Raw genomic sequence first — 25602 nt, 5'->3', positions numbered from 1 at the left:
CATATTTTGTGGTACTCAGCTGTTGCTGTATATTTTGTTGTACTGTGTTGCTGTATGTTTTGTGGTACTGTGTTGCTGTATATTTTGTGGTACTCAGCTGTTGCTGTATATTTTGTGGTACTCAGCTGTTGCTGTATATTTTGTGGTACTGTGTTGCTGTGTATTTTGTGGTACCACGTTGCTCTATATTTTGTGGTAACTTGTTGCTCAGTATTCTGTGGTACTGTGTTGATCCAGTGAATTTATTGAGTGTTAATACATGACAAAGGTCCTTCAACATTCAATAACTCCTTGTATGTTTTGTATTAAATGGAAATAACTTTCAGCTGGTGTCAAAAAATGATATTTAATTAATATTATCATGGGTTGGGAATCCATTTGGATTAGCTATAAAAATTTTATTGTTGATATTGATGTGATAGTAATTGTATTTGTTATGAATACACTTATTCTATTAGATGTAGATAAGGGCATTTTCCCCAATGAAATCATGATTTTCTTGATTTTGCTTTTCCCCTAGACCTTAAGGACAAGCGCCTGTTTGCCCCAATTCACTGTGCTTCCCAGAGTGGAAACACAGAGTGTGTGGAAGTCCTTATCAATGGTGGGTCGTGTGTGAACTGTCGAGGATTTGCTGGGACCACACCTCTCCACATCACAGCTTACAATGACAACGAACGAACTGCTTGCTCTCTACTGAAGCTCGGAGCTGACGTGACTTTGACAGATGACCGTGGACTCACTCCAGTGGACTTAGCTCGTGGGAAGAAGATGAAGACAACATTAAAGGAGGCATGGGCGGAAGCCACTCAAGGTCATGCTCCTACAAATCTGGCCCCTGTCAAGGCTCCCTCTCGCCAGGAAACAAGGACATCACTGGAAGAGCTGAACAAGAAGGGAAGGAAGGGAGGAGAGGTCATCTTTGATGTAAGTTTAGAGGTCAAAGGTTACAGAGAAAATAATTTATTGCCAGTTCTATTGGTCTGCAGTGATAACAGAGATTGAAACTAATTATATTATATAATATATCACAGAAAAGAATATTATCTGTTATTGTACAAACTACTACTGGATCCTCTATGGACTGAACAATTGAAATACCTATTATTATCCCCTCGCGACGAAAGTCGGGAAGGGGATATAGCGTTCCGTTCGTACGTTCGTACGTAAGTTCACTTTTTGTCAGCGCTCTTGCGACTTCATTTTTAGCTCACCTGCCCGAAGGGCAAGTGAGCTTATGCCATGGTGCGGCGTCCGTCGTCCGTCCGTCTGTCCGGCCGTCCGGCCGTCCGGCCGTCCGGCGTCAACTTTTTCATTTAAACAACTTCTTCTCAATAACCAAGAGGCCCAGGAACTTCATATTGGGCCTGTAGCATACTGGGATGAAGGGCTACCAAGTTTGTTCAAATAAATGACGTTGACCTTCATTCAAGGTCACATGGGTCAAATAGGCTATAATCTTCAAACGACTTCTTCTCAATAACCAAGAGGCCCAGGGACTTGATATTGGGCCTGTAGCATGCTGGGATGAAGGGCTACCAAGTTTGTTCAAATAAATGACGTTGACCTTCATTCAAGGTCACATGGGTCAAATAGGCTATAATCTTCAAATGACTTCTTCTCAATAACCAAGAGGCCCAGGGACTTGATATTGGGCCTGTAGCATGCTGTGATGAAGGGCTACCAAGTTTGTTCAAATAAATGACGTTGACCTTCATTCAAGGTCACATGGGTCAAATAGGCTATAATCTTCAAACGACTTCTTCTCAATAACCAAGAGGCCCAGGGACTTGATATTGGGGCTGTAGCATGCTGGGATGAAGGGCTACTAAGTTTGTTAAAATAAATGACTGTGACCTTCATTCAAGGTCACATGGGTCAAATAGGCTATAATCTTCAAACAACTTCTTCTCAATAACCAAGAGGCCAAGGGACTTGATATTGGGCCTGTAGCTTGCTGGGGTGAAGGACTACCAAGTTTGTTCAAATAAATGACCTTGACCTTCATTCAAGGTCACATTGGTCAAATAGGCTATAATCTTCAAACGACTTCTTCTCAATAACCAAGAGACCCAGGGACTTGATATTGGGCCTGTAGCATGCTGGGGTGAAGGGCTACAAAGTTTGTTCAAATAAATGACGTTGACCTTCATTCAAGGTCACATGGGTCAAATAGGCTATAATCTTCAAACGACTTCTTCTCAATAACCAAGAGACCCAGGGACTTGATATTGGGCCTGTAGCATGCTGGGGTGAAGGGCAACAAAGTTTGTTCAAATAAATGACCTTGACCTTCATTCAAGGTCGAATGGGTCAAATAGGCTATACTCTTCAAACAACTTCTTCTCAATAACTAAGAGGCCAAGGGACTTGATATTGGGCCTGTAGCATGCTGGGATGAAGGGCTACCAAGTTTGTTCAAATAAATGACGTTGACCTTCATTCAAGGTCACATGGGTCAAATAGGCTATAATCTTCAAACGACTTCTTCTCAATAACCAAGAGGCCCAGGGACTTGATATTGGGCCTGTAGCATGCTGGGGTGAAGGGCTACAAAGTTTGTTCAAATAAATGACGTTGACCTTCATTCAAGGTCACATGGGTCAAATAGGCTATAATCTTCAAACGACTTCTTCTCAATAACCAAGAGACCCAGGGACTTGATATTGGGCCTGTAGCATGCTGGGGTGAAGGGCTACAAAGTTTGTTAAAATAAATGACTGTGACCTTCATTCAAGGTCACATGGGTCAAATAGGCTATAATCTTCAAACGACTTCTTCTCAATAACCAAGAGACCCAGGGACTTGATATTGGGCCTGTAGCATGCTGGGGTGAAGGGCAACAAAGTTTGTTCAAATAAATGACCTTGACCTTCATTCAAGGTCGAATGGGTCAAATAGGCTATACTCTTCAAACAACTTCTTCTCAATAACCAAGAGGCCAAGGGACTTGATATTGGGCCTGTAGCATGCTAGGGTAAAGGGCTACAAAGTTTGTTCAAATAAATGACGTTGACCTTCATTCAAGGTCACATTGGTCAAATAGGCTATAATCTTCAAATGTCTTCTTCTCAATAACCAAGAGGCCCAGGGACTTGATATTGGACCTGTAGCATGCTTGGGTGAAGGGCTACAAAGTTTGTTTAAATAAATGACCTTGACCTTCATTCAAGGTCACATGGGTCAAATAGGCTATACTCTTCAAACAACTTCTTCTCAATAACCAAGAGGCCAAGGGACTTGATATTGGGCCTGTAGCATGCTAGGGTAAAAGGCTACAAAGTTTGTTCAAATAAATGACCTTGACCTTCATTCAAGGTCATATTGGTCAAATAGGCTATATTCTTCAAATGACTTCTTCTTAATAACCAAAAGGCCCAGGGACTTGATATTGGGCCTGTAGCATGCTGGGGTGAAGGGCTACAAAGTTTGTTCAAATTAATGACCCTTGACCTACATTTAAGGTCACAGGGGTGAAATCGGCTTAAATCTGTAAACAATAATTTTGTGATAGCCAAGAGCCTCCTAGACCAGATATTAGGCCAATAAAATGCTGGAATGAAGGACTAGAAAATTTATTAATATGAATAAACCTAGCTTACTATGATAATCAGCATAGTATCTGTAGAAATGACCTCAATCAACTTCAAAGTTGCTGTAGAGCCAGGTGAGCGATACAGGCCCATTGGGCCTCTTGTTGAACGGATTCTGAATAAACTTCATATATGGGTCCAGCATGGGAATACCTCGAACGATCGAGTTCGTGTTTCAGGGTGCCAAGGTCAAGGTTAAGGTCACCGTTACTATTTATAGAAAATCTTTGTCAGCACTCTTGCGACTTCATTTCTAAACGGATCCTGACCAAACTTCATATATGGGTCCGGCATGGGAATACCTCGAACGAGTTCGTGTTTCAGGGTGCCAAGGTCAAGGTCAAGGTCAGCATTACTATTTATAGAAAATCTTTGTCAGCGCTGTAATGCGACTTCATTTTTGAACGGATCCTGACCAAACTTCATATATGGGTCCAGCATGGGAATACCTCGAACGAGTTCGTGTTTCAGGGTGCCAAGGTCAAGGTCAAGGTCAGCGTTACTATTTATAGAAAATCTTTGTCAGCACTCTTGCGACTTCATTTCTTAACAGATCCTGACCAAACTTCATATATGGGTCCAGCATGGGAATACCTCAAACGAGTTCGTGTTTTAGGGTGCCAAGGTCAAGGCCAATGTCACCGTTACTATTTATAGAAAATCTTTGTCAGCGCTGTAATGCGACTTCATTTTTGAACGGATCCTGACCAAACTTCATATATGGGTCAAGCATGGCAATACCTCAAACAAGTTCGTGTTTCAGGGCGTCAAGGTTAAGGTCAAGGTCAGCATTACTATTTATAGAAAATCTTTGTCAGCGTTGTTGTGACTTCATTTTTTAATGGGTCCTGACCATAATTATAATAACTATCAGGAAATGAAGTTGCTAGTGTGATGCGTAACCAGATACTGTTGAATGCATAACAATATATACCATATTTATCTGGCAATGAGCCCATGCCTGATAATAAGCCCATCCATGTCTATTGCAGTTCAGTGCAAATGACAACTGATGTTATTTCAATGTCCTGCAATAACCCCACCCCCCATTTTGCGTCATAGTTCATGTGTTAGGACGCGAGGGGATTTGTATCGTTTGCGATGCCTTGTTATATATATTGTTGAATTAAAATTGTACAGAAGCATGCCATTGAGGATATTCAACTTTCAATAAATTTTATTGCAACAAATGCAACAGGATTAGACATCATGCAGACAATTAAAGCCTAAATCTTCATGAAAAATTCAATCCCAGTTTCCCCTCCAAAATGATGTGTCTTTTTTTCTTTCTTCAGAATATGCCATCCAATCCATTTGCCAACATGAAGAATACACCTAGCAGTAAGTTCATCTTTGTTTTATTGTGTGTTAATCATGAAAGGTAAAAACCAAGACTTCCATGTACAACAGAAAACCCATAACAACACTTTTGTCTTGTTCTTTCATTGTCACTATCTATTGCAGAGGGTCGTTTGGTGTCTCGTCACCTGAGTCTGAAGGACAAAGAAAAGGCCAGGCGGGCAGAGGAGGCAATGAACAATAGTGTTACCCCTGGACCTTATGTTAAGTAAGTTTCTAGAATACCTCCTCTAGCTGGGATCAGGTTTTCATTGGTGTCCCCAACTTTCAAAGATTAACTTAACTATCCCCCGTGTAAATGACACCTTTGCAGGAGGTATTGAATTGGGCTTTGTGCATCTGTCCGACCATTTCTGAAATGTAACTCCAATACTGTTCAAGATAATTTCTTTGATTCTTAAACCTCAGGGTCAAGCATTGCTCTAGAGGTCGAGTATTGCCTTAATGGGTACACAGTGCTTTATATTTTTCATAATTTTTCTGTTACCATCATGGAAACAATGAAAGCCCAGAATATTAACATTATTAAAGTTTAACTCCAAAATCATTCAAGATTATTTTACAAAACCTGGTACACACATTGCTCTTAGACAAGTGGTCTAGTAGTATTTCTTGTTATGGATTGCTTTGTATTTTTCGTTATTTCCTGTTACTATGAAAATCAATGGTGAAAACCCTAAATATTGCAGTTTCCAAGGTGTCACTCTAAAACTATGTGAGATTAATAGAATCTTTCACCCCTTTTGGGGTGAGATAGGAGGATCTCAACCCGAGGGGAAGATTGCTAAATTCCCAAACACGAGGCTTGCCGAGTGTTTGGGAACTTAGCAATCTCCCCCAAAGGTTGAGATCCCCCTATCTCACCCCAAAAACGGGTGAATGATTATTTTTCTCTTACCAAGTTTTCCAATCATAGAGTGAACCAAATCCAAACGTATGTAAACGACAACACATGGACGGCAGCTAGATGACTGTTGTGATAAGGCTGCAGCAAACGCTTTACACCTTACGATGTTGATTTCATACAAAATACAGTTCCGATAAGCTTGTCAAAAAGAACACTAAACACTCTGTTAACTTTGATAATTAATACTTATTTCAATTTCTTTTGTGAATAATATTAATATTTAACATTCAAACGTTCCGGGTCAGGTCATAGTGATGTCGCCCTATCGAGAACAAGAGCACATTCAAAGAGCATGTGTAGCTTGTCTTTTCCCAAGGGTGAGATATGAAAATCTCACCCTGGTAAAACTGCGGATATCCCTGTCCAGGGTAAGAGAAAACTTAATGAAACTTGGTAAACTCATTGCTCTAGTACTTTGGTGCCTTTTGCTATGAAGTGTTTTTTAGTTTTTTAGCCCACCATCATCAGATCATTGCGTTCTTGGTCGTGGTCCGTCCGTCCGTCGTCCGTCTGTAAACAATTCTTGTTATCGCTATTTCTGAGAAAGCACTGAAGGGATCTTTCTCAAATTTCATATGCAGGCTCCCCTTGGTCTGTAGTTATACATATTGCATTTTGGTACCGATTGGAAAACAACATGACCGACAGGCAGCCATCTTGGATTTTGACAATTGAAGTTTGTTATCGCAATTTCTCAGAAAATACTGAAGGGATCTTTCTCAAATTTCATATGTATGTTTCCCTTGGTCTGTAGTTATGCATATTGCATTTTGGTACCGATTGGAAAACAACATGGCTGACAGGCAGCCATCTTGAATTTTGACAATTGAAGTTTCTTAGTGCTATTTCTCAGAAAGTACTGAAGGGGTCTTTCTGAAATTTCATATGTAGGTTCCCCTTAGTCTGTAGTTATACATATTGCAGTTTGGGACCGATCAGAAAACAACATGGCCGACAGGCAGCCATCTTGGATTTTGACAATTGAAGATTGTTATCGTTATTTCTCAGAAAGAACTGAAAGGATTTGTTCATGTGTTAGGTAGTTTCAATTTCTTTAGCGGGGTGAGGGGGATATTGATGACTACATATTCTTATCAGAGGGTAAAATTACCACGGGTGTCCTTAACTTCCTACTCTCCTTCTCTAGTAATCCCTACTCTCTTGGGTACTTTATTATAGGATCAAGTTGTTATTGATGACAAAAATTTCCTAGACCACTGGTATATAGGGTCAGAAATTGTTTCCTTTTTGTTTCTTACTTTTTGTCAACTATTTCCAGAGAGGGTGTGCGGAGACTGGGCCTGACAAGGAATCAGCAGCCGACACCTTTACCTAAGGGTAAAGGTTATCAGAGACTTCCTGCCATTAGTCCAGATAGAATGAGTATTGATCGTAACCAGGACTGTCCTTCACCTTTCACCCGTAACAGTCGCTTCCGCAGATCTCTAGACGAAACGAGGCTTTCTTATTCCAGAAATTCTCCAAATATGGGTATGCAATAATGACTTAAAAGGAATTAAATTCAGAAGATGATTATCTAAACCATGTTGTTCTAAGTGTCAGTGATGATATAAGGAATAAGTGTTAAATTAAAATTTAAAGTCACACAGTGGTAAAAGATAATTGTGTGTTTGACTATAATAATTGATAATCTCTGCTACAGCCTCCTTTCCCAATCCTGGACCATCCAAGAGGAGGGTGTCACCCCTGTCTAGTAAAGATGGCTGCCTCACCCCTCTCAGCTGTGATTATGACAGTGGGCCAGGTAGTAGCAGGTAAGACAAGAAGAAAATTCAATGTTAGTAGTAAGTATAATAATGATGTTTTAAAAAAACAGAGATTATACTGACATTCAAATTATAATTTTTACTCACTATAAAAAAATGCTAACAGTGAAATATGAACAAACTATATTGGATTGACAAGTTAGACGACAATGGTATATTAACTACCACCACACATGACTGACCATAATATGTTCACATGTTTCCTACAATAAATCTGACATTATACGTAAAGCATCCATTATTATACTGTTGTTAATGCACGCTATAGATGTCTGGATATATTTTTGAAAAGATCATAAAAGAGAGTGATATGACTCATTTTCATTTTGTTGGTTTTTTTTTGGTCGTAAATTAAAATCTTTTAATTGAATGAACTTTTGTGAATATTCATGTAGATATTTTATTCCCTGATAGATTACTAACTCTTCTCGTCAGTCAATATTGTAATATATGAGTTAATAGATAGTCTTCTCTTTACTCTCCTCAGCCACAGATGATAATTGTATAATATCCCCATGTATTTAAGTGTTTCCAGACTACAGTATTAAAATCAGTATATTGAATTTGTTGTTAATATATCCCCTTTCAGGTTAACCCAGTGTTCCCCCACTCTGGGCCAGAGACCAAGACACCAGCGTTCTGGTTCAGATACCCTACCCACAACAAACTTAGCTGAGATAGCTGCTTCATGTGACCCATTTCACAAAACAGGTAATGTATGATGTACAGGTTACAAATTGTATGACCTCTACCACACTACAGGTAACAAATTGTATGACCTCTACTATACTACAGGTAACAAATGGTGCCAATCTGTGACCTGTATATCATTAATGTGTGATTTCTACCACAGAAAAGTTGAGAATGCCAGTGGTTCTCTTTATTTCTATCCCCACTAAAAAACCATATACTTAATACATACCAATGTGATTCTATAACAAATCATTTTATATGTTAATCCTCATTTTGAAGCTGCACTAATTAATTTGTTGCCTTAAATGGTCTAACCTTGAAGTTCTAACTGCTACATGTCTATAACAATTAATGCACTTGTAAACAATACCTGTGATTTATCTAAGTAACTGAAGGCTGTATGTGTTTTCCCTGGAATGGATAGCTGTGTGTTGTCCTGTAACTAATACCTCTGTATGTTTTCCCTGTAACTGGTGTGTCTGTATGTTTTCCCTGTAACTGTTGTCTCTGTATGTTTTCCCTGTAACTGTTGTCTCTGTATGTCTTCCCTGTAACTGTTGTCTCTGTATGTCTTCCCTGTAACTGTTGTCTCTGTATGTTTTCCCTGTAACTGTTGTCTCTGTATGTTTTCCCTGTAACTGTTGTGTCTGTATGTCGTCCCTGTAACTGTTGTCTCTGTCTGTCTTCCCTGTAACTGTTGTCTCTGTGTCTTCCCTGTAACTGTTGTCTCTGTGTCTTCCCTGTAACTGTTGTCTCTGTATGTCTTCCCTTTAACTGTTGTGTCTGTATGTTTTCCCTGTAACTGTTGTCTCTGTATGTTTTCCCTGTAACTGTTGTCTCTGTGTCTTCCCTGTAACTGTTGTCTCTGTCTGTCTTCCCTGTAACTGTTGTCTCTGTGTCTTCCCTGTAACTGTTGTCTCTGTATGTCTTCCCTGTAACTGTTGTCTCTGTCTGTCTTCCCTGTAACTGTTGTGTCTGTATGTTTTCCCTGTAACTGTTGTCTCTGTATGTCGTCCCTGTAACTGTTGTCTCTGTATGTCATTCCCTTTAACTGGTGTGTCTGTATGTCTTCCCTGTAACTGTTGTCTCTGTATGTCTTCCCTGTAACTGTTGTCTCTGTATGTCTTCCCTGTAACTGTTGTCACTGTATGTTTTCCCTGTAACTGTTGTGTCTGTATGTCTTCCCTGTAACTGTTGTGTCTGTATGTCTTCCCTGTAACTGTTGTCTCTGTATGTCTTCCCTGTAACTGTTGTCTCTGTATGTCTTCCCTGTAACTGTTGTCTCTGTATGTTTTCCCTGTAACTGTTGTGTCTGTATGTTGTCCCTGTAACTGTTGTCTCTGTATGTCATTCCCTTTAACTGGTGTGTCTGTATGTCTTCCCTGTAACTGTTGTCTCTGTATGTCTTCCCTGTAACTGGTGTGTCTGTATGTCTTCCCTGTAACTGTTGTCACTGTATGTTTTCCCTGTAACTGTTGTGTCTGTATGTCTTCCCTGTAACTGTTGTGTCTGTCTGTCTTCCCTGTAACTGTTGTCTCTGTATGTTTTCCCTTTAACTGTTGTGTCTGTCTGTCTTCCCTGTAACTGTTGTCTCTGTATGTTTTCCCTGTAACTGTTGTCTCTGTATGTTTTCCCTGTAACTGTTGTCTCTGTATGTTTTCCCTGTAACTGTTGGCACTGTATGTTTTCCCTGTAACTCTTGTCTCTATATATTTTCCCTAAAAATGTTGTTTGTGTTTTCCCTGTCACATTTATCTTTGTGTGTGTTTCCTGTAACTGATAGCTGTGAGTGTGTTTTGAGTCTAACTGATGACTTTGTGTGTTCTGTGTTACTATAATTACCTCGGTGTTTTTCCCTGTAACTGATGTGTGTTCTGTGTTACTGTAATTACTTCTGTGTTTTTCGCTGTAACTGATGTGTGTTCTGTGTTACTATAATTACCTCAGTGTTTTTCCCTGTAACTGATGTGTGTTCTGTGTTACTGTAATTACTTCTGTGTTTTTCCCTTTAACTGAATTGTGTTCTGTGTTACTATAATTATCTCAGTGTTTTTCCCTGTAACTGATGTGTGTTCTGTGTTACTATAATTATCTCGGTGTTTTTCCCTGTAACTGATGTGTGTTCTGTGTTACTATAATTACTTCTGTTTTTTTCCCTGTAACTGATGTGTGTTCTGTGTTACTATAATTACCTCAGTGTTTTTCCCTGTACCTGATGTGTGTTCTGTTTTACTATAATTACCTCGGTGTTTTCCCCTGTAACTGATGTGTGTTCTGTGTTACTATAATTACCTCGGTGTTTTTCCCTGTAACTGATGTGTGTTCCGTGTTACTATAATTACCTCGTTGTTTTCCCCTTTAACTGATGTGTGTTCTGTGTTACTATAATTACTTCTGTGTTTTCCCCTGTAACTGATGTGTGTTCTGTGTTACTATAATTACCTCAGTGTTTTTCCCTGTAACTGATGTGTGTTCTGTGTTACTATAATTACCTCAGTGTTTTTCCCTGTAACTGATGTGTGTTCTGTGTTACTATAATTACCTCGGTGTTTTTCCCTGTAATTGATGTGTGTTCTGTGTGACTATAATTTCCTCAGTGTTTTTTCCTGTAACTGTTGTGTGTTCTGTGTTACTATAATTACCTCGGTGTTTTTCCCTGTAACTGTTGTGTGTTCTTCGTGACTATAATTACTTCTGTGTTTTTCCCTGTAACTGATGTGTGTTCTGTGTTACTATAATTACCTCGGTGTTTTTCCCTGTAACTGATGTGTGTTCTATGTTACTATAATTATCTCGGTGTTTTTCCCTGTAACTGATGTGTGTTCTGTGTTACTATAATTACTTCTGTGTTTTTCCCTGTAACTGATGTGTGTTCTGTGTTACTATAATTACCTCGGTGTTTTTCCCCTGTAACTGACGGCCATGTTTGTGTCTATGTTTCTCACCAGGTCGATCTGTATCTATGTGTCAGCCGCTAAGTCAGTCAGATGACTTCGGTGATGCTTGTTTAAACTCCCCGAGACTAACACCATTGAGAACTCCCTTGGAAAGGGGCACAACTGGCCACACAAAGCCGTGTGAGGGACGTGTGTGTAGCTCTAACAACCTTGTGTTGGATTTAGGTAACAATTTTCATCATATTAATTAATTTTCATGCATTTTGAATTAATATCCTTTTTTAGATGTGTCTCTTCTCCAGTGTGTCATTTTGATTTCCTACAACATTCAAGATATGTGCCAGCTGATACCTCAAATTATAACACAGAATTTACTAATTGTAAATGCTACACCAGTAGATATATATACATAAAAATGATAGCATAGTTATTAAAGTCTATTTTGTTTTGAGGTTAATCACTCAGTAAAAGAATTGTATTCAAACTTTTTGCTTGTAATGAGAGATATGCTTTGATTCAGATAATGCATTGTTTTGGGTTATTTAAGAAATATATTTTGTTCAAGAAATGTTATTACTAAATAAATCTTCTTTAATTTTACAACTTACAGGAAATATTATTTTCAAAAACTGAAAACAAACTGGCTTTCAACACTACTTAACTAAGGGAGATAACTCAAGAATATTAGTTTGGCTTTTGATCATGTTTCAATGACATAATATGTTTGTAGACTTACAACTCTTTTCCTTTTCTCAGTAGAGAATCCTGTTCATAACCAGTAAACAATGTACATATAATGTTGTAAACAAGGTACTTTGTTTTGAATTTCATTATAGCTTTGTCTTTCTTTGTCTGTACATTTCCTGTGTTGTTTTATGTCAGATCGAATGGGCCTGTTGAACAAGTGCCAAACACCTGTACAGAATGCTCCGCTATTCCCTACCTCCTCTAAAGTGCTGCCCCCTACCCCCACAATGATGGGGGAGAAAGCCCACAGCTGTCTGGAGTCGTGTATGGCCAATGCTGATTGGAATTCCAAGGTCAGTAATGTTCAATTTAAAGTTTCATATTCAAGTATTTACTATTGGAACTCCTATTAATAAGTCTGTAACATTAAAATCAGGTTTTATACAATTTTGTATTTGTTTACAAAAATTAAGGTGACAATAAAAGCTGAAAAACATAAAAAAAATTATTATTATAATAAATATGATATTCATAATTATAGAAACTACCTGAGATGAAATTTCAAGTGACCTACAGGTATGCAATTGCCTATTGTCCATTGTCTCCTGTTGTCTGTCATCCATTGTCCGTTCTTTTCAAAACCTCTTGAGCTTATATTATTTCAATGAAAATTTCCAGAAATGTTCCAAGGCCAAAACTCAACAAAAGGTATTAATAGTATGGTCCCCACTTCCTTTAGGGGACAGAGAGGTGGGGCAAAAATAGTATTATTACTGAAATTTCAAAAATCTTCTTCTCAAGACCCAGATATGCATGTAGAATCAATTACTCTTCATAGACAGAAGGGTCAAAAGGTTATTTACCAAAATTGTTAATTACATGACCCTGGGGTCTCTTAGTTCCTCCTGGTGAGGGGGAACATGTCCAGTTTATATAGGGAAGTCACATTTTTAAGCTTCATTCCTTTAATTGCAATTGGAAGTAATTCAAACCTTGTTAGAATGATCTGAGTTTTGAGTGAGTTTTGGAGTGCCAGGGGCTGATCAGTGATGGGCATGCAGGGTCAAAATGGGTCAAATTGACTGAAATATATAGCAGAACTTACTAGGATGACCTTATATATAAGGCCCAAGGACATTTTATATCTTTGTAAAAAGTCATGTTTTAACCATTAAGTTTATGATTTAAGGAAAATTCTTCAATTTTGTAGATAGATGTTTTCTGACATACACTACATAATAAAAGCAAACTGTTTTTTCTACAGAAGAAGCAATTTCAAATGTATTGTTTAATTTTCATGATATTTTGATAATGTTAGTGTTTTGGATACATTTAAGTAAATAACTAATGTAAAGTAACTTTTAATATTACAGGATCCATCCCCCAGATCAGATGATGAGAATAATCACAAAAAAATAAAGCAGGCATTCCAGAATCCCTCCAGACAGCTTCTACGTAGTCCCTCCATCTTCAAACAGGAGTTTATTTTGGAGGAAAGTCGTCCTAAAGACATTTTAATTCACTCATCGGGAAGTGACTTATCATCAACTGGAAGCAAGGATCGGTCGTCTGTGTCCAGTGATGACATGGTGATGTCAGAAGTCATACGACCAACTGCAGCGAAACCACGGCAACGAGTCAACAACAAAAAAGGAATCTCATCTAACAAAGAGACAATGGAGGTGCCATCGTCATACTCAGTTGTCAGTGTTAATACACAAAACAAACTAGTGTCAAATCTACGAACAGTTGAACCTAAAAGTAGTCCTGGTTCAAAAAGTAGTCCCGGTTCCAAAAAAAGTCCAAGTTCAAAAAATAGTGCCAAGCAGGATCAGCCATCCACAAAGCCTGTGAAAGACAGGGTTGTGGTCCATACACAGAAAATAGGGACTTGTACATCACTTCCCAGTAAAACGTCAAGTAGTGAACTCACAGAGGAAGTGATGATGCAAAACCTTCTAAATGCCAAAGCTTCGGAGAAGTCTTTGAAGGATGCCAAAAGTGCCAAATCAGACGGTCGATGTAGATCTGGTGAGCGTAGGTCACGTGGATATAGTCCACAGTCATTGAGGGAGGAGCCAGTGGTAAGCTCCTCTCCTAATGCTACTGGACTGCATGTAGTGTCCACAAAACTGTTATCAAATGTCAAGGAAGAGGTAAAAAAGCAGAGAATGGAGAAAGGAGATGTGAGCATAGCATCACGGGCATCTAGTAATTTTGTTGGCAAGGAAAATATAAATGACTCCGTTGGAAATAGACAGCTAGCAGCTGGAAACCCAAGGAAAGCATCTCATTCACCAGCTCGAAAGTCTGAAACTCTGCCAACAGGAAGTGTTAACAAGGGGAATAACCCTACTCCTTCTTATCTAAATCCAACACAGTCATCAGCTACACGTCGGCAAACCTCTGATGTTAAAGTGACAAAATCTCATTCAAGCTTGTCGGGGAATACTGGTGTTGTCAGTGATAGTGTAAAGAAAAGTGCTGGATCTATCTCCTCTAACAGAGGAACAAGTGCTGTGTCTGAAAATGTACGGAAAAGTGCTACAACTCTACCCTCTAGCAGGGGGACACAAGTCAGATCAGGGGCCTCAGTTAGAGAGCCGAGGTCTGATGCTTCTGTAAGAGCCTCTGTACCACAGCCTATGTCATCATCATCTTCAAAGCCTACCTCCTCCTCTCAGAATAATTCTCAACCTAGCAACTCAGCCTCAAGGTCAAGACAAACATCGGGAGTGAGGAAGTCCCAAAGTGACACGAATGTTCCACAGGAACCTAGATCAACAGCAAGTAATAATGTCAACAAGTCGAGCAAAGATAATACTTCAAAAACACTGAAATCATCATCATTAAGTACGCTACAAGAAGTGAAAAATGGGGACAGAAATACTAAAGGTTCATTAACATCCAGAACAGATCCCCAGGAAAGGTCATCTAGTGGAGAGAATGGGCTATCTGACAAAAAGACATTTCAGTACAAACCTGCCAGTGCTGGTAAAGGACCCTTAGTGGAGATTGTGTCAGAAAATTCACCTCGGGTATCAAAACCCAAACATGTGGTGTCTCCACTAACAGCCCCTGTACAGACACCTGTCATTGTAAACCCATTTGAGGACATGAAGCCTTACAAGACAGAGTCTGAGGAGAAAGTGAACAATGGGAAGGTGAATGGGAGGGGTGTGTCAGCTACAAGTTATGGGTATACTGTTGGAAAACCTGCTTATGATCGGTCTAAAACTCAAACCTCAATGAAAAGTAGAGGGAAAAGTGCTAAAAGACCAACTTCAAAGGACAAACCTGCATCTGCTGGACTAAACAGACAAGGAAGGCGACGTGGGGATAAAAGTAAGGAAGGGAAGAACTCTGATGAAGGGACAAGTGGTAGGCCTAAAAGTGGAAAAACAAAACGGACAAAATCGGGGAAGAGGAAGAAACGGAATGAGGCTGACCTGGTACTCAGTAAGCAAGCAGCACAGTCGGATGTGGCACTGATCTCTGGGATCGGGTGGCATGTGGCAACTCATTGTGTGGACACTTCGGATGTGATAGCAGTCAAACGAACAGACACAGATTCCTCAGATTCTTCAGACAGTGACAGTCTTGACAATGACACTCCTAGGGAAGGAATGACGTACAAGCTCCGGATACCAAATCATCCTATTGATCCAACGTCCAACTCTTCCACGCCCAGGTTCCTAGAGGTCAAACCAGAGGTCAAGGGTGCTGAAGCTCAACTTCCTGTCATGTTACAAGATGGCTACCGACCAATGAATTTAGACATGACACAGGCATCCTTCACTCCTGGGTTCAGCCTGTATAATGCTCTGGGGTCAGATCTTCCTCCGTCATCTGTGCAATTAGATATGAATGCTTACTTCAATAAAATGGACGGGAGTATAATGGAACCTCCAGATGCTTTACCCTCAGAGCATGATGAAGTTATGGCAGAAATCCATCGTAATATTCTGATGGGTAAACTCACACCTATCCCTGAGTCACCCTCACTAAAGTCTGGTGGTCATGTTCTCCACAAGACAATTGAAGCTATAGAGAAATTTGATCACAATATTCAAGCTGAAGTGTTAAGTAATTTACTTGGAGTTGTAAAACAGGACGGTTCTGAGCCCAGTCCCAGAGTTGATCTCCCTTTCAAAGGTGCCAAAAGTAAAAACAATGTGGATATGTTTAAACATCCACCTGAAAGTGTTTCCTTATCAAATTCTGCACAAAGTGGGAGGCACAGTAATGGTAAAAAGAGTGCTCCTTCTTCCTCAAAGGAAAGGGCTGAAGTCATGTCTGGGGCTTCAGTTCGCAGTCGTAAGCAAAGCTCTGAGACCAGAGGGACAAGATCATCCTCTAAAGAACGGGTGGTTGTCACATCAGGAAATTCTGTACGTAGCAGAAATGTGCTGGAGGAGAGGAATGCTGGGTTAGAGGAGAGGTCAGTGGTAATGTCTGGAGCCACAGTCCGTAGTAGTATAAATGACTTAGAGGATAGGATTGTGAAGGGACTCTTCTGTTATGGGAGGTTTGAGAAGTTCACAGAGTGATTCTTCATTTAAACAGTCTGACAGGAATTCCGGATCTCTTTCTTCAAGTAGGAAAACCTCAAAGAAATATGAAAAACCAGAAAACAGGCAGACTTCTGGTCAAAGGACTGTTACAAAAACACAAGACAAAAAACCACAAGAACCTAACTCTCCTGAAAAAGTCCATATAGAGGTAGTGGATAGTGTCCGTAGAACCCCTCGTGTTCCAAGACTAGAAAACCTTGATAACTTTGAATACTCAGATAATGATGATTTTGACTTCACCATAGGTCACAGTAAAAGAGAAAGCAGGACCACTCGAAGAGAGAGGAGATTTTCTGAAACAAAGAGTGAAGAAAGAAATGATAATGAACATGAGAATATTGAAGAAGTAATTGAGGAAATTTTGAGTAATACGGTTCCGTCAGCTTGTTCCACATTGAAGTCACATGGATCCCTGAAATCAGGTTCGAAGTCTTTGGCCAGTACATTCTCTGAGGCAGATACAGCAGTGTTAAGGAAACTGTCCTCAGCACCCCAAAATTCTCCTTTCCATGCCAAGAGTTCTCTGTCTGCAGTCAGGCAGTCGGAATCATATGAGGACCTTTCGGTCCCTCATCCAACAAATCCAAATCTCTTGAATGTATTTCATGCAGAAAACTTTAACCTGGGGAAAAAGGTCAAGGCAATGATTGATGCAGGAGCAAGTAGGTCAAAGGTCAAGGCCATGGCTGATGTTGATAATGAGGCCAAACAAATAGCAAAAATCATGAACAGTTTTAAACAAATGGAGTTGTATGCGGGCAGTTCTCGGTCGCCAGCAACACATGAGCATATCCCTAAACCAGAGACAAGTTCTATGGAGCCAGTTCCAGGGAGAAAGCCTCCTCTGGGGATGACCAGACCAAACTCTGCTGGGGCTGGAAAGGTCAGGTCCGCTGGAAGGTTCACAGAGATCAAGAATGAGAAAAATGTATCGGCTTCCAAAGACAAATCATTGAGGCGGAGCACAGACTACAGGGTAAGTTGATGATCACAAACAGATCACAAGATGAATTTACATGTCTTGTATGTGTGATAGCTTCAAACACTTAAAAAAGTGTTTCAGTATTATCAAAACATTTGACAGAAATGTTGAAATTTACATTTTGAAAATTAAAGAAAAAAAAAAGGAAAAAATAAGATGTAATTATAAAAGAAAAAATTTAAAAATAAAAAAAAAAAATATTCAGAAAAAATAGTTGATAATAAAATTCAGTTTCCAAGCCCTTAAATATGTTATATCTCTCACTCTAGATCTCTGGGTTGTCATTATTACAGGTACAGGAGAGTGGTGTCTTACCTGGAGACACAGGTGATCAGGACCTAAACGATGCTACAGCTGATGGTGATGTAAGTATTGTCTTATAGACAAGTGATATCACTGATCAGATCTGAGAGTTATCATTGACTATATAGGTAAAAGCATTGGTAGTTTATAGCTAGTTAATGGACAAACATGTCGCATGCTTGGTTGGGACCCTAAATGAATGTAGGTTGGTAATATCGGGAAAGTGAGACTACAGCGTTACTTTCTTTTCAGTAAGTTTTAGGCTTATAGATTCAACTTTACCCAAACTTGGTATGTACATTTTTGGTTAAATCAGATATTGGACATCTCAACACATTCTTCATTTATCGATTATCATCCAGAATTTATGGTTCAGTGGCTGATAATTAGGGGTGCTGGGAATCGGGACTTAAAAGTTTTGAGTTAAGCTCAGTTTCTCAAAAAGTAGCCGACTTTCAATTTTTGAGTGTTATAAACCCAACAAATCTGGATTATAGTTGCATTGTAGTACAGACCTTTCAACATATCATATATCAGTTCCATGAATGTTAATATTTTGGTGTATTTTGAGCTAGAGTCTTAAGTTGATATATTATGATCGTTTTAATTATTGCTTCTCCACTTGATTTACAAATTAGTTTATAGTCAAATGGGAACAAGTTCTGGTAATACATGTATATCAGATCATTTTCCAGTCATTTTTCAGAAAGAGTTATTTTTTGATAAAAATGTCATATAAGATGAATTTTGAGATTAAATGAATGTGCAATGATTTCTTTGCAATGCATCAGTATTTTCCCATGTCTATAACAGATATAAGGTGCTTTGGACCATACTATGATCTTATTAACATGGAGATATTTTGGGTTCTTTCTCGTAAAATACAGAAATTTTAGTGAAATTTGGAATTTGCTTAAAACTTAATGTACTGACAAAGCAGGACAGACAAGACACTTAATAACACATAATTCTTGTGTTATCTAGACTATCGTGAGCTTTATAGGGACCATCAGTAGACCAGACAGTGCCTGTACCATGATCAGTACCCAGTCAAGTGTTGAGGATACCATCCAATGGAAGAAGGGCAACGTCCTAGGCAAGGGAGCTTTTGGCACAGTAAGTAATCTATAGGGTCTGTTCACAGTCAGTAAATTAGGGGTCCCACACTGTTGTAGGTCCGACTATGTCCTATTTAGAATGTGTAAATGGATGCCGTCATGAGAAGATGATCAAATATTGGAGATTAAGAATTCAATTTAATATGTATGTCCATGATGGCAACAAAGTAATGAGAGTCACAAGCCTGGTTCTCGGGGGATATTATATTACCTGGATTTGACCTTTATGGCCCGTGTCCTCGATGAAGCAGGGGATGGTTACTCTCATGGAACACCTGGTCTTAGTCTCCTTGTACTATTTAGAGAATCTCCATGTAAATCTTTATTTATACATAGTTCTCCCTCGTTAATCAATTTTGAGTTAGAGCTATGATTTTGTATACATGTCAGTATTCAGTGATTGTTTATGATCTGCATTGTTACATTACAAAGGTATGGTGTGGACTGACTAGTGAGGGCCAGCTGATAGCAGTCAAACAGATCGAGCTAAACACTGGGAACCAGGACAAGGCCAAGAGGGAGTACGAGAAGGTCCAGGAGGAAGTGGAACTGCTGAAAACCTTAAACCACAAAAACATTGTAGGGTAAGTCATATCCTGAATGTAGGCCACAATAAACATCAAGTAGTCCTCCTTAAAACCACAAAATATTTTCATGTAGATCTCCTGAAAACCACACCAAATTGTCAGGTTCATTTTAAGTTATCATAAATCTCAGCCCCCCCCCCCCCCCCCCCCAAAAAAATATTGCCCTAGCTAGCTTTGTATTAAAGATACTAACTACACAATGTACATATTATATATAATAACTATATATTATGTATAACATAGTAACACAAATGATGAAGGAAGACAACTTTTTGACTCACTATATTATCATATATACTAACTATATATTATATATACAAACTATATTATATAAACTAACTATATATTATATGGGTCAAAGAAGCAATATTAATGGTAATAATCCGGGTAACACTGAATCCTTGCAAAGGTTTGTCTGCAGGATACGAATTACTAGAAATGTTAATATATATCATATATCTAATACACATGATCTGACCTTCCTTTACTATGTTTAGGTACCTAGGTACAAGTCTAGAGGAGAACATTGTCAGCATCTTTATGCAGTTTGTCCCTGGTGGATCCATTGCAAGCATTTTGGCAAGGTTTGGAGCTCTAGATGAGGCTGTGTTCCGTCGCTACACCAAACAGGTGCTAGAGGGCGTGGAGTACCTTCACGCTAATGATGTCATTCACAGGTAAAAAAAATTTTTACACAGATTGAGGATATTTAAAGGTAAAAATGTTATAATAGATTTAGGATATGGACAGGTATGTTATTGCAGATTTAGGATAATAATGTATGTGCACATAATTACGGATGAAGAAAATGGAATTATACTAAGTTAGTTATATTTTGGTCTGAACAAGTCATTGTTTCAAGTTATCCACCAGAGGGCAGTTGGCACCTTGTGCACACATGAGAAATCTTCAAGAATGACCAAATCATGATTTCTTTTTGTTTATACCTTAATCTCATTTTCATTCAAACTTGCTGGAGATTTTTATAGTGACAAAAACTTCTGTAAATGATTACATTCTACCCACAAATCTGTAAGGTACATTTCTATATCATCCAGGGACATCAAGGGAGGTAATGTGATGCTGATGCCTAATGGGATTATCAAGCTCATAGACTTCGGATGTGCCAAACGTCTGTGTATCAACCTAAGTATGGGCCAGTCGCAGATCCTCAAGTCCATGAAAGGCACACCTTTCTGGATGGCTCCGGAGGTCGTCAACGAGACAGGGCACGGCAAGAAGTCAGACATTTGGAGTGTTGGGTGTACAATATTTGAGATGGCTACAAGGAAACCACCATGGTATGCTAGTTATCAGGCTATTGCTTCCAGAAGATATATGGCATGATTTTGCGAATGCAGAGCTAACATTCTTTTATCATTCCATTTGTAATATTGCTTAGACATGACTTATTGATATATTTATGTCATATGTAATTGTATTTGTAACAGTTAATTAATGGAATGACATCTCAGAAAGTTTTTGGATGGATACAGTATTTAGCTGAGAGGTGGTGAACATGATATTATATAAAAGATTAAAGAGACTTAAAGTTATACCATGTTATACATGTCTGATGGATGTTTTTAAAATGTTTTCACATGAGGTACATAACATTCATTTTAAGGGCCGACATGAATCCTATGGCAGCCATCTTTGCAATTGGCTCCGACAAGCCAGTTCCCCAGCTACCGAACAAATTTTCAACAGATGCCATTTCGTTTGTGAATGCTTGTCTGACAAGGTTAGTGCAGTTCTACAGTTAAAATAGAAGTGAGCACTTAAAGTTAATAAATCCAGTCAGTTTATGTAAACTTAATAAGTCCAGTCAGTTTATGTAAACTTAATAAATCCAGTCAGATTATGTTGTAACTAGACAACACTGAGCAGAAGAAATGGAAATCACTTTCCGAAACACTGACTGATAATGCAAAAATATTTAGCGATGTCTTTCTATACAAAATTAAAGATCATATAACCTGCTATTTTCTGTTACAGGGATCAAACCAAGAGGTTGTCTGCCACTCAGCTGCTACAACATGTGTTCATCAACAAGAAAAGGGGATCTAAGAAATGAATTGCTCCACTGGTAGATAACTCTACATGGACATTCTGATATATTTCAAGATAGTTTTGTTGTAATTATAAGACAAAACCTTATCTGTGTACCAGTATAAGATTGATATTTTAGCAATATTTATATAGATGAAGATATCCATGTCTTTTTACTAATGATAAAAACGAAATAGTTTCAGTATAAATATGGCATTTTTACCTAGTATCATCATAGTAATTTAATAAGATCTTATGATATACATAATAATAAGAAAACTGTTGCAATCACTAGGTACATTTTGTATATTTATTTACTAGCTGCTTCCATTTGACTCCGCAAGGGAGAATTTCTCTTCAGCAAATTCAGTACAGCATACATAATGCCATATAAATCTAGTTGAAAGCCAGAGGTTGTAAGTTCGATCTATGGCAAAGGTATTGAAAGATAACATGACTATTGTTCTTTCCATTTGCTTGTCAGAACTCTCTCTGTATATGTTTTTATCATCTGGTTTTATTATGGAAATGTTAAGATCATATCTGTTGAAATGTGAAGATATCTGCAGAAATGGTAGGATATCTGTATCCATTGCCTTGTAGGGAATATGTGAACACATTGACATCTGTATATGTGTGTAGAAACAACAGCTAAAGACACATCAAAATATTATAATAGCATATGTATAGTCAATGCTGTTGTATAATTAGCCATGACTGTGATGAACAATCTGCTGAGAATTTAAAACACATAAAGTGCCATTGGTAGAATGAAAATAAGTGTTTTTAATGAATAAAAACTTGAATGGTTGGTTTCATGAATGAAACATTTTCATGAAGATTTTACATTTCCATGGAATGAAATTTACAATGATTGCCAAAGATTGTGACTGAATTGTTAAGAGGCTGTTCACTTAAGCATTGAACGGCTTTCAGTTGGCATTCTATGAATGCCAACTGAAAGCCGTTCAATTCTTTTATTTACCATCTGCGATTTTTTATTTTTTCATGCGATTTTTGTTTTGAAATTTTCAAATTCAAATTTCCCGCGCTTACCAGTAGCAGGGATCACTTCCTGTTGGCAGTTCATAGGCTGGTGAACTCGCAACTGAATTGGTAGGGTTATATAGTGGCAGTGCCATACAATGGTAAATATTTGCTTATAGATGGTCAGTTTTGAATATTTTGTGTAGGAGATACGTGGTAATCTTGCAAGAGAATAATATTCACAATAATAGGATATATATTGTCATTGATATTAAACACATTCTCATAATCATTATGTAGGAAAGACTATAAGTAGCTGTATTGCCATTCTGTTAGAACAATGTGCTATTATAACACGATTGCGTATATTTGTTAAAGACATATAGCATGTCACACTCCTGTTAAACAGCAGTGAAAAATGTATGTGGCCTTATGTCAATTGTTTCTGTATCAATGAAAAACAGTCACTAAATATATAATACATTTTGTAAACATTTTATTTTGGTTAAAAAAGGACAAAATGCTGACTTTTTTTATCAATGATTTGTTGAATTTAGTCAGTTGTTCAGTAGATCTCATAACTATGATTGGCACTCAACGGCTATAAATCTTATGGTTGCAAAAATTGCAAATCCTAATTATGAAACAAATGTTTTGTAATAATATCGTACTCATTTGAAAAATACAATATTACATGAACATTTAAGTTACATTGTTTATATAATGAGTACTGACACATTTATAATATGTTTTTAACTCAGTGCTAAGTTTTGAGGGATGTCGAGTTCTGTGTTGTGGCACAATTCTGTTATCACTTGTACAGAGTCAAACTTTTCTATAAAAGCCACCCCCTTTATAACAGAAACCTGTTTATAAAGTTATCTTCTATGTAAGAAAAACTTAATTGGCTATGAAGACCACCTGTTTCAGTTTCCAGTTAATGCAATCCATTTTATAGGAACCTCTATACAAAGGCCATCTGCTCCCTGTATAGTGGTCTTTATAGACAGGTTTGACTGTATCATGATTATGTCCTGGAATAACCATAAAAGGAAGTAGAAGAAAGAATTGTTACAATCTTAGCACTTAGATTGTTTTGATATTTTTTCACATTTTATGTGTGATTTTAGAAATTTCTAGAAGGAAGCTATTGATGCTTTATATATATTGTTATTGTATTAACAGGTACTTGTAGTATTTTTTTAACATTTAGAATGTTAGCGTCTCCATATAAACAAGTAAATAAGACAGTAAACAGGTTTTTTTTTACAACGTATACTATTTCCATCACTAGAGAACAGCCCATTAGCAATGTACTTTATCTTGACCATTCATTTTTTTGTATTCCTTAGTTTCTGCATTTGGCATTTCGCTCCATTGATGAAGTCAATTTCATTTTTTTTGGGCTTAACATGTTTTCATCAGTATTTTCTGTTTTAATTCAATTTTGAAAAACAAACCTGAAACATGTGTTACCACCATTTATCTTGTTTTATCTTTTATATTCCTCACCTTTTTTATTTTAAATTCCCAACAAATACATAGCCTGGGTCCATCAACATTCCCTTTACACTTCAGGTTCAACTGTATCATGGCCATTCATAATATATCCAGAGGGTCAAGAAATTGGAATAAAGTTAACCTGAATTTTTATTGTCTGAATCTTTTTTAATTTGAAATAATTATTTATTTCAAATCTACATGATAATATAAAATATCATTCCTAATGTTTGATTACATGGTTTTATTAGGTCAAATGTACTACTTAACTATAGTTCTGATGTTATTTTAACCATTTAAAATTTACATTAGCAATTTTGTTTAAGTTCAATGTATTAATTGAAAAAATTATGATTGTCCTAATTTTATTTCACGACTTATTAACTTAAAGATGAACAAATATGGCCGCCAGTACATTCCATCAGACATTTTCCCATGATGCTTTGGAAATTTTGAAATTATCCATTCTACATTTTTTTTATCACAGGTTGATTTAAATTTAAATGATGACATGAATTTCTTTCATTGTTTATGATAAAAGTGTTGGCCTTTATAAAGAAATACCTACGTTGTTAGAGTATGGTATAAATCACTTTGATTTTGATGTATACATTGATTTTATGGTATCTAAAGTTGTTGTAGAAAAGAAAACACTGAACTAAAATATACCCTCATTCCACAACTGCTTGCTGGAACCATTTTTGAAAAAAAATCCACTCTGAAATCTTTTTATGATCTTGGCGGTTGTAATTTGCTTAAAGTGCTATTGCAAATCTTTTTTTCTGGTGCAAGTGAGCTGATTGAAGATTCTGCTGTATTTTTGTTTATATATATTTTTTCTGTGGGCATTTTTATGAAATATAAGAATAATTTGATAAAAGCTGAAGAAGAATTTATGAATGACTTATTTGAGAACAGGGTCAGCATGTACATGGTGTTTGTGTATCAAGACTTGTTGTAATGTCTGATTGTTGTTAAACAATGCAAAATGTGTTGACATATTTTTCCTGTTATTTTTTATTTTATTTCTTTTTACTGTTGTGACTATACATTGCAATAACTACAATAATACTTGAACTCATTTCTTTCTAGCTATTATTTTATATGTGAGACAGGTATGTGTCTGTATTGTTTAAATTTTATGCTATAACATAAAAACTGGGTGGTTCCTAATGTTCACAGTACATCTTGAAAGAGCTTCAAAATTACTCCTATATCACAAAGATAATGCAATGCATCTGCAGGATTAAAGCCCCTGTTACCAAATCACTAAACATCACAATTTTCAATTCCAATTACAACATATCCCCCGCTAAAATAACACACCATCAACATCATGTTCCCTACTAACAAACAACACACCACCAAGATCATATCCCCCGCTACCAAACAACACACCAGCAAAACCACATCCTTGCTACCAAACAGCACACAACCAAAATCATATTCCCCATTAACAAACAACACACCAATAACATATTCCCCATTAACAAACAACACACCAATAACATATTCCCCATTAACAAACAACACACCAACATCATATTCCCCATTAACAAACAACACACCAACAACA

The 25602-nt window shown here is 37.6% G+C and overlaps 1 protein-coding gene across 1 annotated transcript in view; it reads left to right on the top strand.

Annotated features, from left to right (window-relative positions):
- Positions 1 to 22472, top strand: part of LOC117336675 — a 42393-nt gene extending 19921 nt beyond the window's left edge. Inside the window, exons 7-23 of the mRNA XM_033897284.1 lie at positions 521 to 927; positions 4889 to 4934; positions 5058 to 5160; positions 7139 to 7350; positions 7523 to 7634; positions 8236 to 8357; positions 11288 to 11461; positions 12119 to 12276; positions 13297 to 16469; positions 16513 to 17473; positions 17773 to 17844; positions 18767 to 18898; positions 19333 to 19484; positions 19985 to 20164; positions 20546 to 20788; positions 21115 to 21231; positions 21486 to 22472. Coding sequence (XP_033753175.1) covers positions 521 to 927; positions 4889 to 4934; positions 5058 to 5160; positions 7139 to 7350; positions 7523 to 7634; positions 8236 to 8357; positions 11288 to 11461; positions 12119 to 12276; positions 13297 to 16469; positions 16513 to 17473; positions 17773 to 17844; positions 18767 to 18898; positions 19333 to 19484; positions 19985 to 20164; positions 20546 to 20788; positions 21115 to 21231; positions 21486 to 21564 — 6443 coding nt within the window. The 3' untranslated portion in view covers positions 21565 to 22472. The remainder of the gene's footprint in view (positions 1 to 520; positions 928 to 4888; positions 4935 to 5057; positions 5161 to 7138; positions 7351 to 7522; positions 7635 to 8235; positions 8358 to 11287; positions 11462 to 12118; positions 12277 to 13296; positions 16470 to 16512; positions 17474 to 17772; positions 17845 to 18766; positions 18899 to 19332; positions 19485 to 19984; positions 20165 to 20545; positions 20789 to 21114; positions 21232 to 21485) is intronic.
- The last annotated feature ends 3130 nt before the right edge of the window (positions 22473 to 25602 follow it).

Source organism: Pecten maximus, chromosome 10 (genome assembly GCF_902652985.1).
Source record: "Pecten maximus chromosome 10, xPecMax1.1, whole genome shotgun sequence".
In the NCBI taxonomy this organism is placed as follows: Eukaryota; Metazoa; Mollusca; class Bivalvia; order Pectinida; family Pectinidae; genus Pecten; species Pecten maximus.
Note: the sequence above shows the minus strand (reverse complement) of the source record. Positions and strands in the feature narration are given on the sequence as shown.